The sequence below is a fragment of the Rhincodon typus genome, chromosome 6 (genome assembly GCF_021869965.1).
Source record: "Rhincodon typus isolate 14 chromosome 6, sRhiTyp1.1, whole genome shotgun sequence".
Lineage (NCBI taxonomy): Eukaryota > Metazoa > Chordata > Chondrichthyes > Orectolobiformes > Rhincodontidae > Rhincodon > Rhincodon typus.
Genome location: NC_063337.1, coordinates 23,460,209 through 23,473,763, shown reverse-complemented (window position 1 = coordinate 23,473,763; position 13,555 = coordinate 23,460,209). Strand labels below are relative to the sequence as shown.

The window sequence follows — 13,555 nt, the reverse complement described above, 5'->3', positions numbered from 1 at the left end:
GGGATTGTATTATAGGCCCCTTAATAGTCAGCGGGAAATTGAGAAGCAAATATATAAGGAGATCTCAGATATCTGTAAGAATGCTTAGGTTGTAATGGTTGGGGATTTTAACTTTCCAAATATAGACTGGGACTGGCGTAGTATTAGGGGCTTGGATGGAGGGGAATTTGTTAAGTGTACAAGAAAACTTCCTTATGTGGATGTACTATTCCACAAGAGCAATACTTGATATTCTGTTGGAAATAAGGCAGAGCAAGTGACTGAGGTGTAAGTGGTGGAGCACTTTGGAGTAAGTGGTCATAATTCTATAGTTTTAAAATAATTGTGAGAAAGGATAGAACTGATCACAAAGATAAAGTTCTAAATTGGAGCAAGGCCAATTTTGACAGCATTAGACAGTATTAGGCAAGAACTTCCAAAAGTTGATTGGGAGAGTCTATCCACAGGTAAAAGGATGGGCGGGAAATGGGAGGCCTTTGAAAATGAGATAACTTGAGTTGAGGGTAAGTATGTTCCTGATAGGGTGAAGGGCAAGGCAGGTCTAGGTGAAGGTAGGTGTTGGGAATGCTGGATAACTAGAGAAATTGATGCTATGGTCAAGAATAAGAAGGAAGCATATGTCAGGCGTAGACAGCTGGGATTGAGTTTAAATCTTTCAATATTTCCAGATTTGACCACCACAAAACTTTATTATGTGACTACTCTGTGTTATTTTGCAGGATTCTCAGTGATATTTGTATGAATTGTTGTTTTCCCTAGAAATTTTGAAGAATCAGAAGATGAACTCGCAGAGCAGCTGGTAGAGTCTTTGCAAGATCTAGTTCATCCAGAAGAGAAAATACAAGGTGGTGACGAGACAGAAATCAGCCAAAGAATATCCAATAAAGAAGGGGAACAGGGGAATGAAGGCCACGAGGAAATACTTGGTTCTGATTCTCCGAGAAAGCCTGAGGAATCCTTTGATGAAAGAAACATAGGTGCACCGATCCAGACAGGGATTATACAGAACAAAATGGGACAACTGCCAGAGAATGATACAAACAGTTAATGTGATGGTCTCACAGCTGATAAACTACCTGAAGTCAGTTGAAACACAAGCACGCAGTTCTGTCTAAATCTATACTTGTGTTTCAAAGAAAAACTTCAGTGAAAATGCTTTGCTGAACGTGTTAGCTTGGCATCTTCTGATCCATTAATTACAACATTCAAGGCAACCAACTGCGCAAGTAGTTATTGTTATTCAGCAAGGATATAATCCTGCTAACTTGTATAGTCTTTATAGTCAATAATAAAAGTCAGTAAAAATTAGCCTTGTCGTTTTTAGGAATATATTTCCAGTCATTTGCAAGTATTACTATTTATCTAGTAAATCCAAATCCATGAAGGTACGTAATTGCCTCTGCTGAGTTTAAGGTGATTAATCTACCACTTACTCTGTAGAGGGAGACTCCTCAGTTCTGTGCAGCTTTGTTTCTGTTCGTTAATAGTTATTCAATATTGAGACTGATGGTTCTGGAATCCCACAAGGGGGCTCTTTTGGACTTCTTTAGTTTTCTCTTGGAATTCAATCTGCTGTATCATTTGTTTTCCCAGGGGCACCTGCGTTAAGGAATAGGGACAAATAAGTGCTGATCCACTGCCCCAATATTGTAAATCTATTTTTATAATAATTTAGGGACTTTCTGTGAAAGATTGAGTCATTTTCTGAGTCACTATGTTATGGTTTGGAATGTGGATAAAGCTCAGTGGTATCTGTGTCCTTCTCTTTTGCTTAACCCTCCAAGCAGTTGATAATACACACCATGCCTGGTTCCTTACCTTGGCTGACAAGCCAAACTTCATGGGGGCATCATCAGCCTCTATTATTGTAAATAAATGACATCAACGTTTGGAATGCATGAGATCTGGAACAAATAGCAGAGGACAATTGCTCTGAAATCAGCAAGATCTAAAGATTGTCCCAATGAAGACTTATGGCCAGTTACCTGAGAAAAGATTGAAACCTTACTGTTATCCAACACTTAGCAATAGTGGTTGACTCATCCAAACCTGACATGGAGGTGCAGGTGTTGGACTGGGGTGGACAAGATCAGAAGTCACACGACCAGGTAGTAGTCTGACAAGTTTATTTGAAATCACAAGCCTTTGGAGCGGTGCACCTTCATCAGGACTTCACCTGTCAAAGAAGCATCAACTACGAAAGCTTGTGATTTCAAATAAACCTGTTGGACTATAACCTGGTGTCATGTGACTTCTGATCACATCCAAACCCGGACAGAGAAAGGAACCTGAAGAGAAGATTTTCCCCTTTCATATATGTTCAGAGGCACTTAAACTGGACTAATGGCCTCCTTCAGGCAACATTAAAAATAATGTGAACTGGATCGATAGTCTTCAAGGATTAATGAACTTACTTTACAAATTACAGAAGAGCAGATCATCTTTTAATTTTAGAAGAAGATTTATCTTCAGAATTAAGTCTTATCCTATTGGTGCTTCTTCAACTATAAGCCTGCACCCATTGGTCATTAGCAGTTTTGATTTATGTCTTTTAACCCTATTTGAAGAGAAACAATGTTGAATGTTTTTATAACTTCCTTCTTGTTGACCCCTAGTTTTGCATACCTGAATATGTGTCTGGACATCATGAAGTCTGAATCAGATTTAACTATTTTGAAGCTCAACATTTTAATGATATCTTTGGAAACATCCAGAATATGTTGCATATTACAAGGTTTGTTTCCCTTCATTATATACAGCAAACTACCTAGTGACAGGAAATGAAATTCAATGCAGTGAAGAAGCCTAGCATTACATCACTACTCTTTCCTTCTTTCTCCCCCATCAACTAATCCCCATTCAACGTAATGATAGATTAAAGCAGTTTGTAGGACAGAGCAACTATTGCTCACCTTCATCCAGCAAATAGCACTGGCTGGCAGGTTAGTGTACATAATGACATTAATACTTCAAAATTCTAGCAGTGGTCATTGTCTTTTTCATTCACACAATGACAAGGAGATGACAGTTCACAAATAAGTAGGAAACTAGCTACCAGAATGTGCATTGAACAATGCTATTTCTGATCTGAATAGATTGCACTTGTGTATTTCTGCTGTTGTTAATCATTAAAGTTTTTGAAAACAAAGTTGAAATACCTGCACAGAGGCCAGTGACCCCATCACCAAGTCACCCTTTATTTACTTGTGTACAGTACACTGGCTGTAGCCAGCCAGCTCAGAGTCAGTTCCCTGAACTGAGATTCTAAATCTCCTGTTAATATTGGTCAGCCAGGGCTTTCCTGATTGGCCGAGGTTAACAATCCTGATCAAGAACCTCGTAGTCAATGAGGTCCACCTGGTCCGAAACACTACATCCCTCCCCGCTAAGTCTGGAGATGTAGGCCTGATCTTTCTGTTGTAGCTTTGCCTGCAATGTTTTCACCCAGGTTCAGTTCCTCTGACTCGGATTCTGACACAGGCAGCATGTACCATACCATAGCTCGTCTCTTGCATCCAGAGTGTCTTGGGAGAGTTTCCTTCTCTTCTCCCAGAAGTAACAATATCGAGGCTGTATCCGTCTCAGACTCTGAGGTTTCCTTGACAGTAGACAGAGGAGGAGAACCTATGCCTTCTGACAGATCTTCTGGCTGTTCTGAGGACCCAGGTATGTTTTGTTCCTGCCCTGTTTGCACGGTAGCAACTTTCAGGTGATCCACGTGTTTGTTCAGTGACTGTATCACCTTCTTGAACTTTGTAAGTCACAGGATCTGACCTCGCTTCAACCTTGCCTCATGCCCATTCAAGGCCATTTCCATGGCTCTGGCACCAAACTTCATGCCCTGAATTAAAATTGTCTACTTCACTTAGAGGAGGCATGTGGCTGGCATTGGCATTCCTGCTACCATTTCACTCTTCCCCCAAGGTCTGGGAATATCAGGTTTCACCTGATGCCTGGTGTTCTCCCCATCAGCAACTCTGCTGGAGCTGTTCCTGTTGTTGCATGCGGGGTGGTCCTATAAACGAACAGGAACCAGGTCAGTTTGGTATCAAGTGACACAGTAGGCTGTTTCTTTAAGCTTGTCTTCAATGTTTGGACGGCTCTTTCCACTAGACCATGGGACAATGGATAGTATGGCGCTGTCCTGATATGATGAATGCCATTGGACTTTAGAAAATATTCAAATTCCCTGCTGGTAAATGATGTCCCATTGTCTGTGACCAATACTTCCAGGAATCCGTGTATCGCGAACGATGCTCGCAGCTTCTGAGTCATCATCCCTGAGTTTGCCAAATGAACTTTGTGCATGGCCAAACACTCTGAATGGGTGTTCCCAGTGACCAGGAACATTGAGCCCATGAAAGGATCGGCATTGTCGACAAACAACTGAGTCAAGGGTTTTCCCAGCCATTCCCACGAATGTGAGGGCGCTGCTGGTGGCACTGTAGGCACTGCCTCACCAATGCAGCTATGTCAGCATCCAACCCTGGCCACGAGACATAACTTCTTGCTAACATCTTCATCATGGAGACCCCTGGATGACCCTGGAGTTCAGCCAGTATCTGGCAGCGACCTTTACTTGGGACACTCACCCTTGTTCCCCACAGTAACATGCCGTCCTCTACGGTGATCTGGTCTCGTTGGGTCCAGAAATGTGTCAATCCTGGTTGTGATGGCCCTTTTGTTTCCCCCATTACCACCAGCTGTTTTGTTTTGCTACAACAGGATCTTTTAGTGTCCACAGTCAGATATTGTCAGTGGTGACTGGAAGGGTGTCCAGGAAGTTTAAAACCAAAATGGACTCTTCCTGGGGGAAACCACTGCTGGAGAATCTGCCAGTGGGAGGCGACTCAAGGCATTCACATTAACCACTTGGCTTCCTGGATGGTGTCCTAACTTTGTACATGCTGAGAATAAGGGCCCAATGCTGAATTCTACTAGAAGCTATGGGAGGCACTGCCTTGTCTTCCTTCAGTCACCCTAGCAGGGGTTAGTGATCTGTTACTTTGACAAATTCCCATCCATAAAGATACTGGTGGAACTTCCTCACACCAAAGATGACCGCATTATGTCTAAGTTCTCCAAGTGCTCTTTATTGGTCTTCCCTGTTACTAGTAAGTCATTCAGATAAATGGCGACTTGGGATAGCCCTTGTATCAACCTTCATGGGATCTGGGTGACCATTTAACCAAACATTAATTTTAATCAATTTCAATTTGGATGTCACTAAGCAAATTTACTGTTCCAGCCCACATGTAGGGAGACTTGCCAGGGTGTGCACTCTCCTGGGTACTGGCCTACGAGTTTTCTTAATCAAGTCAGGCCTTGTAGGAGCCCTTAGCTGTTTCGTGTCCACAGACCAGCAGCAACTACAATGGCTTGCTGGCCCAAATCCTGAAGAACTTTTTTAGCCACTTGGCCAAGGCTTGGCTTTATGGGGCTCTGCTCAGGATATGCCCTCTGTGAGGCTCTGCAAGTGCCTGCACTCAAGTGGTGATCCCTACAGTCAGTCAGACAGGTGAGGGTGTCCACTTCCATTGGGATGCCCTGTAGCTCCCATGCTCCACTTGCTGCATTTTCTGATGACAAAGCCAGCTCCAGTTGGGCTTCAGCTAGTAGATACTTCTGCATGGGTACGTCAGTAGTCCTACATACCAAATGGTCTCCCAGTATAACATTCAGGGTTAACCCAAAATCACATGCCTCTGCCAGTCGTCGCAACCTTGTGAAAAATTCTTGTATGGATTCCCCTAGTTCTCTAACAGCCAAATAAAACTGATGGCATCTCAGAATTGGTGAAGGTTTAGGGTCATAATATTCCTTAACCAACTCTATCAACTCTTGGAAGGTTTTAGTGTCTGGTGCCTCTGGGAAAGTTAAGCCCCTTATAACCAAAAATGCTGCGGGTCCGCAAGCAGTCAGAAAGATTACTGGTTGCTTTTCAAATGCTTGTCATTTGCCTGGAAAAGATATCACATTCTTTCCACATAGTGGGCCCAGTCTTTGACAGAAGGATCAAATGAGTCAAGTTTCCCAAATAAAGGCATGATGCCAGAAATGCTTACCCCAACTCCAAGATGACTTTTGCAAGGGAATGTTCTTCAGACACATACTATTTTCTCCCATTGCCACTGAAATAACTGCATAGAGGCTGCTATCCCTTCACCAAATCACCCTATATTTACTTGTGTACTGTACACAGACTGTGGCCAGCCAGCTCGGAGCTGAGGAAATTCTAAATCTCCTGTTAATACTGGTCAGCCAGGACTTCCCTGTTTGGTCCAGGTTAACAACCCCCGTCAAGGAGCTTGTAGTCAATGAGGTCCACCTGGTTCCAATCACTACATAAGTCAACATAAGAAATTACAAGCATCTCTGGACATCAGTCAAAGAAAAGCAAACAGTGCAGTGCAGTTTCACAGCTGACCTTGGGAGACCTCAATATCGGAACTATACACAGCAGCTGGGAATGATCAGTGATTTCAGACACTGATCAGCTAAGTGTTTGATTTTAAGACTTACAAATCTTAATCTTTTTTGTTGTAAATCTATAATAGTGAGTAGGTTGAGGGTTATTATTTATGTTTTACTGACATCTGTCTCTTGATTAAATTTTTAATATAAAAGATAGGTATTAACTTATCCTGGAGCAGTGTTTTTGAGCAGTACGACTATGCTAACACTGAGTTTTTGAGAAAGTGTGTTGTGATTCTTTTTGGGTCTGTTGACTGTTTAAGGTGCAGAGATGGCTTTTAGTAGAGTGATGTGGTCTTCCTGTTGGATGTGGGAAATTAGGGATAATTTTAATTTACCTTGAGATTATGTCTGCAAGAAGCGTGTTTGGATGTGAATCCTATTGGATTGCATTGAATTGGTTAGAGTGGCAGTTAGAGACAATGAGGAATTTACTGGAGCTAGGGGGCGTGATGGATGGCAGTTTCAGGAAGGTAGGAAAACTGCAGATACCGTCAGATAGATGGGTTACTACTAGGAAAGGTAGGAGAGTTAGGCAGGTAGTGCAGGAGTCTCCTGTGGCTATCCTCTTCTCAAAAAAGTATGCTGTTTTGGATAATGTTGAGAGTGTTGGCCTCTCAGGGAGAATACAGCACTGACAGCCAGGTTTTGGTAGCAAGACTAGACCTACTATAAAGAGTGTAATGAGAGGTTCCAAGGGATCGATTGTGACAGGGGAATTTCTAGTCAGCAGCTGACAGTCAGACATCAGAATTGTGTGTCACCTCCCTGGTGCCAGGGTCTCCCTGGTGTCTCGGAGAGGGTTAATAATATTCTCAATGGGGAGAGTGACCAGCAGAAGGTTCATTGATACCAATGACACAGGGAGAGAAAGGGACAAGGTTCTGCACAGAGAATATGGGAAGTTAGGCAGGAGGTTAAAAAGTATGTCCTTGAGGGTAGTAATACTTGGATTACTCCTGGTGCCACGTGCTAGTGAGAATAGAAATAGGAGGATAGGGCAGGAGCTGGTCCAAGGGGCAGAGATTCACATTTTTGGATCATTGAGGTCTCTTCTGGGGTAGAAGTGACCTGTATAAGAAAGACAAATTGCACTTGAATTGGAAGGGGACCAAAATCTGTCGGGAAAATTTGCTAGAGTTATTCGGGAGGCTTTGGGGAAACCCAAAGTGACAGTGAGAAAAAAGATGTCTAAGGTTGGTACAGTAGAGAAGAGGAGCAAGTTAAATAGTCAAGACAGGCAACAGCAAGGCAGAGAATGAGGTGAGATATATAAATTACATGCATTTATTTCAATGCAAGAGGCTTGACAGGTAAGGGAGATGAACTTAGGGCATGGTTGGGAACATGGGACTGGGAAATCATAGTTATTACAGAATCATGGCTCAGGATGGGGGGCAGGACTGACAGCCTAATGTTCCAGGATATTGATGCTATAGGAAGGATAGCAAGGGGGGTGGGGGCAAGAGAGGAGGGGAAGTGATGTTTTGGGTTAAGGATAACATTATGGCTGTCTTTGCGAGGATATTCCTGGGAGAACGTCCAATGAAGTTATATTGGTGGAACTGAGATTTAGGAAAGGGATGATCACCTTATTAGGACCCTAATAGTGAGTGGGAAATTGAGAAGCAAACAGGTGAGGAGATCTCTGACATCTGTAAGAGTTATAGGGTGGTTATGGCAGGGGATTTTAACTTTCCAAACGTAAGAGTGCAATTGCCATAGTGTTAAGGGCTTGGATGGAAAGGAATTTGTTAAGTGTGTACAAGAAAACTTTCTTATACTGCATGTGGATGTACCTACTACAGAGAGAGAGAGAGAAAAACTTGACCTTTTCTTGGGAAGTAAGGAAGGGCAAGTGACTGAAGTGTCACTGAGGGAGCGCTTTGAGGCCAGTGATCATAATTATATTAGTTTTAAAATAGTTATGGAGAAGGATAGACCTGATCTAAAAGTTAAAGTTCTAAATTAGAGGAAGACCCATTTTTACAGTATTAGGCTAGAACTTTCAAAGGTTGATTGGGAGAGGCAATTCACAGCTAAAGGGAAGGTTGGAAAATGGGAGGCCTTTAAAAGAGATAATCAGAATTCAGAGACAGTGTATGTTCCTGTTAGGGTGAAAGGCAAGGCTGGGAGGTGTAGGGAATACTGGATGACTGGAGAAATTGAGGCTCGGGTCAAGAAAATGAAGATGGCATATGTCAGGTATAAACAACTGAGATCAAGTGAATCCCTAGAGGAGTATAAGGGTAGTAAGAGTATACTTAAGAGGGAAATCAGGAGGGCAAAAAGGGAACGAGATATCTTTGGCAAATAAGGTTAAGGAGAATCCAAAAATATTCTACACATACATTAAGGGCAAAAGAGTAACTAGAGAGATAATAGGGGCCCTTAAAGATCAATATGTGTGGAACAATGAGAGATTGTTAACAAGTATTAACAAGTATTTCACATCAGTATTTACTGTGAAGAAGGATATGGAAGCTAGAGAATCTGGGGAAATAAATAGTGATATCTTGAAAGTGTCCATATTACAGAAGTGGAGGTGCTGGATGTCTTAAAATGCATAAACGTGGATAAATCCTCAGGACGTGATCAGGTGTATCCTAGAAATTTGTGGGAAGCTAGGGAAGAAATTGCTGGGCCCCTTGCTGAGATATTTGTATCATCGATAGCCACAGGTGAGGTGCCGGAAGACTGGAGGTTGAGTAATGTGGTGCCATTATTTAAGAAAGGCTGTAAGGAAAATCCAGGGAACTATAGACCAGAGAGCCTGACATCAGCGGTCGGAAAGTTGTTAGAGGGGATTCTGAGGAACAGGATTTGCATGCATTTGGAAAGGCAAGGACTGATTAGGGAGAGTTAGCACTGTTTTTTGTGTGGGGAATTGTGTCTCATTAACTTGCATTTTTTTGAAGAAGTGACAAAGATTAGTGAAGGCAGAGCGGTAGGTGTCCATATGGACATTCATCAAGGTTGCACATGATAGACTGGTTAGCAAGGTTAAATCACATGGAATCTAGGGGGAGCTAGCCAATTAGATACATATTTGGCTTGAAGGTAAGAGACAGAGCAGCTTGGTGGTAGAAGGTTATTTTTTGGATTGGAGGCCTGTGACAGGTGGTGTGCTGCAAGGATTGGTACTGGGTCTACTACTTTTTGTCATTTATATAAATGATTTAGATGTAATATAGGAGGTATGCTTAGTAAGTTTGTAGATGATACCAAAATTGGCGGTGTAGTGAATAGTGAATAAAGTTATCTCAGTATAACAGGACCTTGATCAGATGGGTCAATGGGCCAAGGTGTGGCAGGTGGAGTTTAATTTAGATAACGGTGAAGTATTGTATTTTGGTAGGGGAAATGCAAGCAGGATTTATACACTTAATGGTAGGGTCCTAGGGAGTGTTGCTGAACAAAGAGACCAAGGAGCGCAGGTGCATTGTTCCTTGAAAGCAGAGTTGCAGGTAGACAGGGTGGTGACGAAGGCATTTGGCACGTTTGCCTTCATTGGTCAATGCATTGTGTATAGGAGTTGGGAAGTCATTTTGAGGCTGCACAGGACATTGATTAGGCCACTTTTAGAATACTGTGTTTACTTCTAGTCCCCCTGCTATAGGAAAGATCTGTTAAAAATTGAAAAGGTCCAAAAAAGATTTACAAGGATATTGCCAGGGTTGGACAGTTTGAGCTACAGGGAGAGGTTGATGAATAGACTGGAGCTATTCTACCTAGAGTATCAGTGGTGACTTTATAGAGGCACGGATAAGATGAATAGCCAAGGTCTTTTTCCCAGGCCAGGAGAGTCCAAAACTAGAGGGCATAGGTTCAAGGTGAGAGAAGAAAGATTCAAAAGGGACCTGAGGGGCAACTTATTCACACAGAGGGTGGTGCATGTATGGAACAAGCTGCCAGAGGAAATGGTGGAGGTGGGTACAATTACAACATTTAAAAGGCATCTGATGGGTACATGAATAACAAGGGCTTAGAATAATGCAGGCCAAATGCTGGCAAATGTGACTAGATCAGTTGAGGATATCGGATTGTCATGGACAAGTTGGACCAAATAGTTTGTTTCCAAGCTGTATAACTCTATGATTGTATAAGCTTTTCAAATCTATTTTCTCTTTTCCCAATTTAAAAAAAAAGGCATGTTTGCTTTATAAGCTTTTATAACAGAGGTTCAATACAGCATTATAAATCTTTCAAATATACACCAATAAACGCATACAATACCTTGTATCCCTCTTCCCTCCGTCCAAGGGGAGGGAAAATTGTTTACATTTATTTACGTAGTTCAATAATTATAAATTATCTTCCGTTAAAAAAATAGTTCTACGGCAGATATAAATGATGTTTCAAACTCCTGGTCGGAGAATCTGCTCACAGACTGTCGAGCGTTCTTCCTGATCTCCAGTCTCTTTTCAGGTGACAGTGATAGAATGTTCTTCATAGCATCTGCATAACTTTCTTCGCTGTCTGCTAGGAAACCCGTCTGAACTCCATTATGTGGTACTACTATGTCCAGCTTGGGGCCTCCTGAATTATGGGCCAGAATAACAGTTCCTGCTGCCATGCATTCAACCACCCCTGTAAGAAAAAGTGCAGAATGATTAAATAGTCATGGTAAATCACAGACTATTCACTACCTTGAACTGTAGGTCAGAATAGTTAAATTCCAAATTTTAAAATAATTTAAAATTGAAGTAAAATCAATTTATTTCATAAATATAAAAAACAATTTTTAAATGTATCAGGGGATCTAACTAAATTGTTCGTCTAGGTTTGAACAATTATTCTGTAATCCTAGCACACCATTCATTGCGAGATAGTAATGTGAATAAACAATCGTATACTGTGTCAGTAAAGCTGCAAATTAACTCTTGACAGTCCTATTTTGTTTAAGAAGGTTCTAGGCTTCCTCTGTGCAAAAGCCTCATGCTGTGCCACTAAATGAATATGAGTTTATAAAAGTGGATTCCTGACTGTATTCAGACAGTTAGCCAAAAAAGGCACCAACATTTGATATAAGTCATTGGACACTAAACTAAAATTCTAGTTGTATGTGCATTCGTTATTTAACACTAGTCTCATTCTTGCCTTCACCCAACTGAAGTTTCAATCTCCCTTCTGACTTAGAAGTCACTTCACCTGACGAAGGAGCAGTGCTTCAAAAGCTTGTGATTTCAAATAAACCTACTGGACTATAACCTGGTGTCGTGTGACTCCCGACTTTGTCCACCCCAGTCCAACACCGATTCCTCCACATCCCAACTTAGAAAGAATAACAAATGATTTCTCTCTTCTCCACTCACCCTCTTAGTTACTACCATTGAATGGATTGTTCAGGCTTTGCAAAACTGTAGCAATAACTTCCAATTTTTAAGGATTTTTGCTGTCACACCTGAAATACATTTCCCCTACCTGCTGTTCCTACAAGTGAAAGGTGCACAAGGAATGAATAAACACCCAATTTTAAACATCTCCCTTCCTAATTAGTGGAACCTCAAACTGTTAACAGAATCCAGAGACTGAATTAGTTTTTTGGAATTCATCACTTTCTAAAATTTCCAAATGAGCCCAAATATAATTGCAGCAGAAAACAGGACAGCCAATTGCCATGAATCATAGGGGAAAGATGATGATTTTGCACGAGGTACATACAATTTGCTCCAAGAATTGCTTCATACTTACAATTACTAAACAGAGGATTGTGTTGATTTAGAATTTCATTTGAAGTACAAAGTTAGATTATACTATTTTTTCTCTCAAGACTTGCATGCAAGATTCTATAAAAGCCTATAAATAAAAGCAAAACATCAATCTATAATAATTCCTGATATGTAATCAATATTAAAGTTGTACAGTATTCTCACCTATACCAAAATGTTCATTCCACATTGTATGCAGTCCAATAGCGGCTTCAGCTAGATGTTTCTTAAGTTCTTCAAATGAAATGTTAATCTTAAACTCAACATTTTCCATAACTCCCAAATTTTTGCACAGTTCTTTTAGAGCAGCTACTCGCACTTTGTCATCTGCATTGCGGCAACCGCCAATCAATATTAACTTCACAGCTGACTTCTGAGCACTCTTCATCTGAAGGAACTGATAGAAGGCTTTGATTTGTAGAGGATGGTCTTTCTCCGGCCGAAACTGGCCAATTGAGACAATGGAATGTTCTGTCTTTTTAGTGTCATCCACTAATGGAATATTCAGGAATGTCTGTACATCACAGGGTGGGTAGACAACATGGGTTCGGTCACCAGCTTTCCAAAGAGCAAGGATATGATTCAGAGTCCATGTGGAATTTACCATTATAATGTCACTGCAAGAACCAACAAATCCATACATCCAAGCGAAGATGTAATAGTATACAAGTTTGAGATTGCTCAGTACGGGATTTGTCGATATAAAATCTGCATTGTTAAACCTTGGATTCCTGTCCCTCACCACAGACAGCATGTCTGTGCTAATTGTAGGGTAATGAACATAGCAGCCAACTTGGCAGCCTCCCAAATACTTGAAGAGAGGAAGTGTGAAAGCATAGCCCATGGAATCTATAAAGATATCTGGAACACATTTCATAAGGGCCTCCCATCCAAGGAAAATAGATCCCAGACTTTGACCTAGCAGAGTGAAATATGGATAAAGCTTAGCTTCAACAAAATATCGTTTTTCAAGGAAAACGAACTGAACAGGTTGGAGAAGTTTGATATTAAAGTGTCTATAAGCTCCATTCAGAATTTCTTCATCTGTGGTATCTTGATCTCCAGTATAAATAATCACTAAAATATCTTCATAGCTGTGAATTTCAAAAATAAACATCTTTTAGAATAGGTCAGTCACTAACTTTGATATTTACAGTGCAGTAATACCATGGAAAATGTTTACAGGATACTAGACACTTATGTTATGCAGAAATAAACATTAAATGTTGGTTAAAAACCAAAAGAACTGCAGATGCTGTAAATCAGGAACAAAAACAAAGTTGCTGGAAAAGCTCAGCAGGTCTGGCAGCATCTGTGGAGGAGAAAACAGAGTTAACGTTTCAGGTCCGGTGACCCTTCCTCAGAAGTTC

General features: G+C 41.2%; 2 protein-coding genes across 2 annotated transcripts in view; one reads left to right on the top strand and one right to left on the bottom strand.

The window, feature by feature from the left end:
- The window catches only part of LOC109932445 (serine/threonine-protein kinase Nek5), a 69,119-nt gene extending 67,811 nt beyond the window's left edge, over positions 1-1,308 (top strand). Inside the window, 2 exon segments of the mRNA XM_020531613.2 lie at positions 760-983; positions 986-1,308. Of these exon segments, the coding sequence (XP_020387202.2) occupies positions 760-983; positions 986-1,035 (274 nt within the window). The 3' untranslated portion in view covers positions 1,036-1,308.
- A 9,320-nt stretch (positions 1,309-10,628) lies between these two features.
- Positions 10,629-13,555, bottom strand: part of alg11 (ALG11 alpha-1,2-mannosyltransferase) — a 10,888-nt gene continuing 7,961 nt past the window's right edge. Inside the window, exons 3-4 of the mRNA XM_020531616.2 lie at positions 12,351-13,279; positions 10,629-11,064 (exon numbers count right to left, since the gene is read on the bottom strand). Of these exons, the coding sequence (XP_020387205.1) occupies positions 10,796-11,064; positions 12,351-13,279 (1,198 nt within the window). The 3' untranslated portion in view covers positions 10,629-10,795. The remainder of the gene's footprint in view (positions 11,065-12,350; positions 13,280-13,555) is intronic.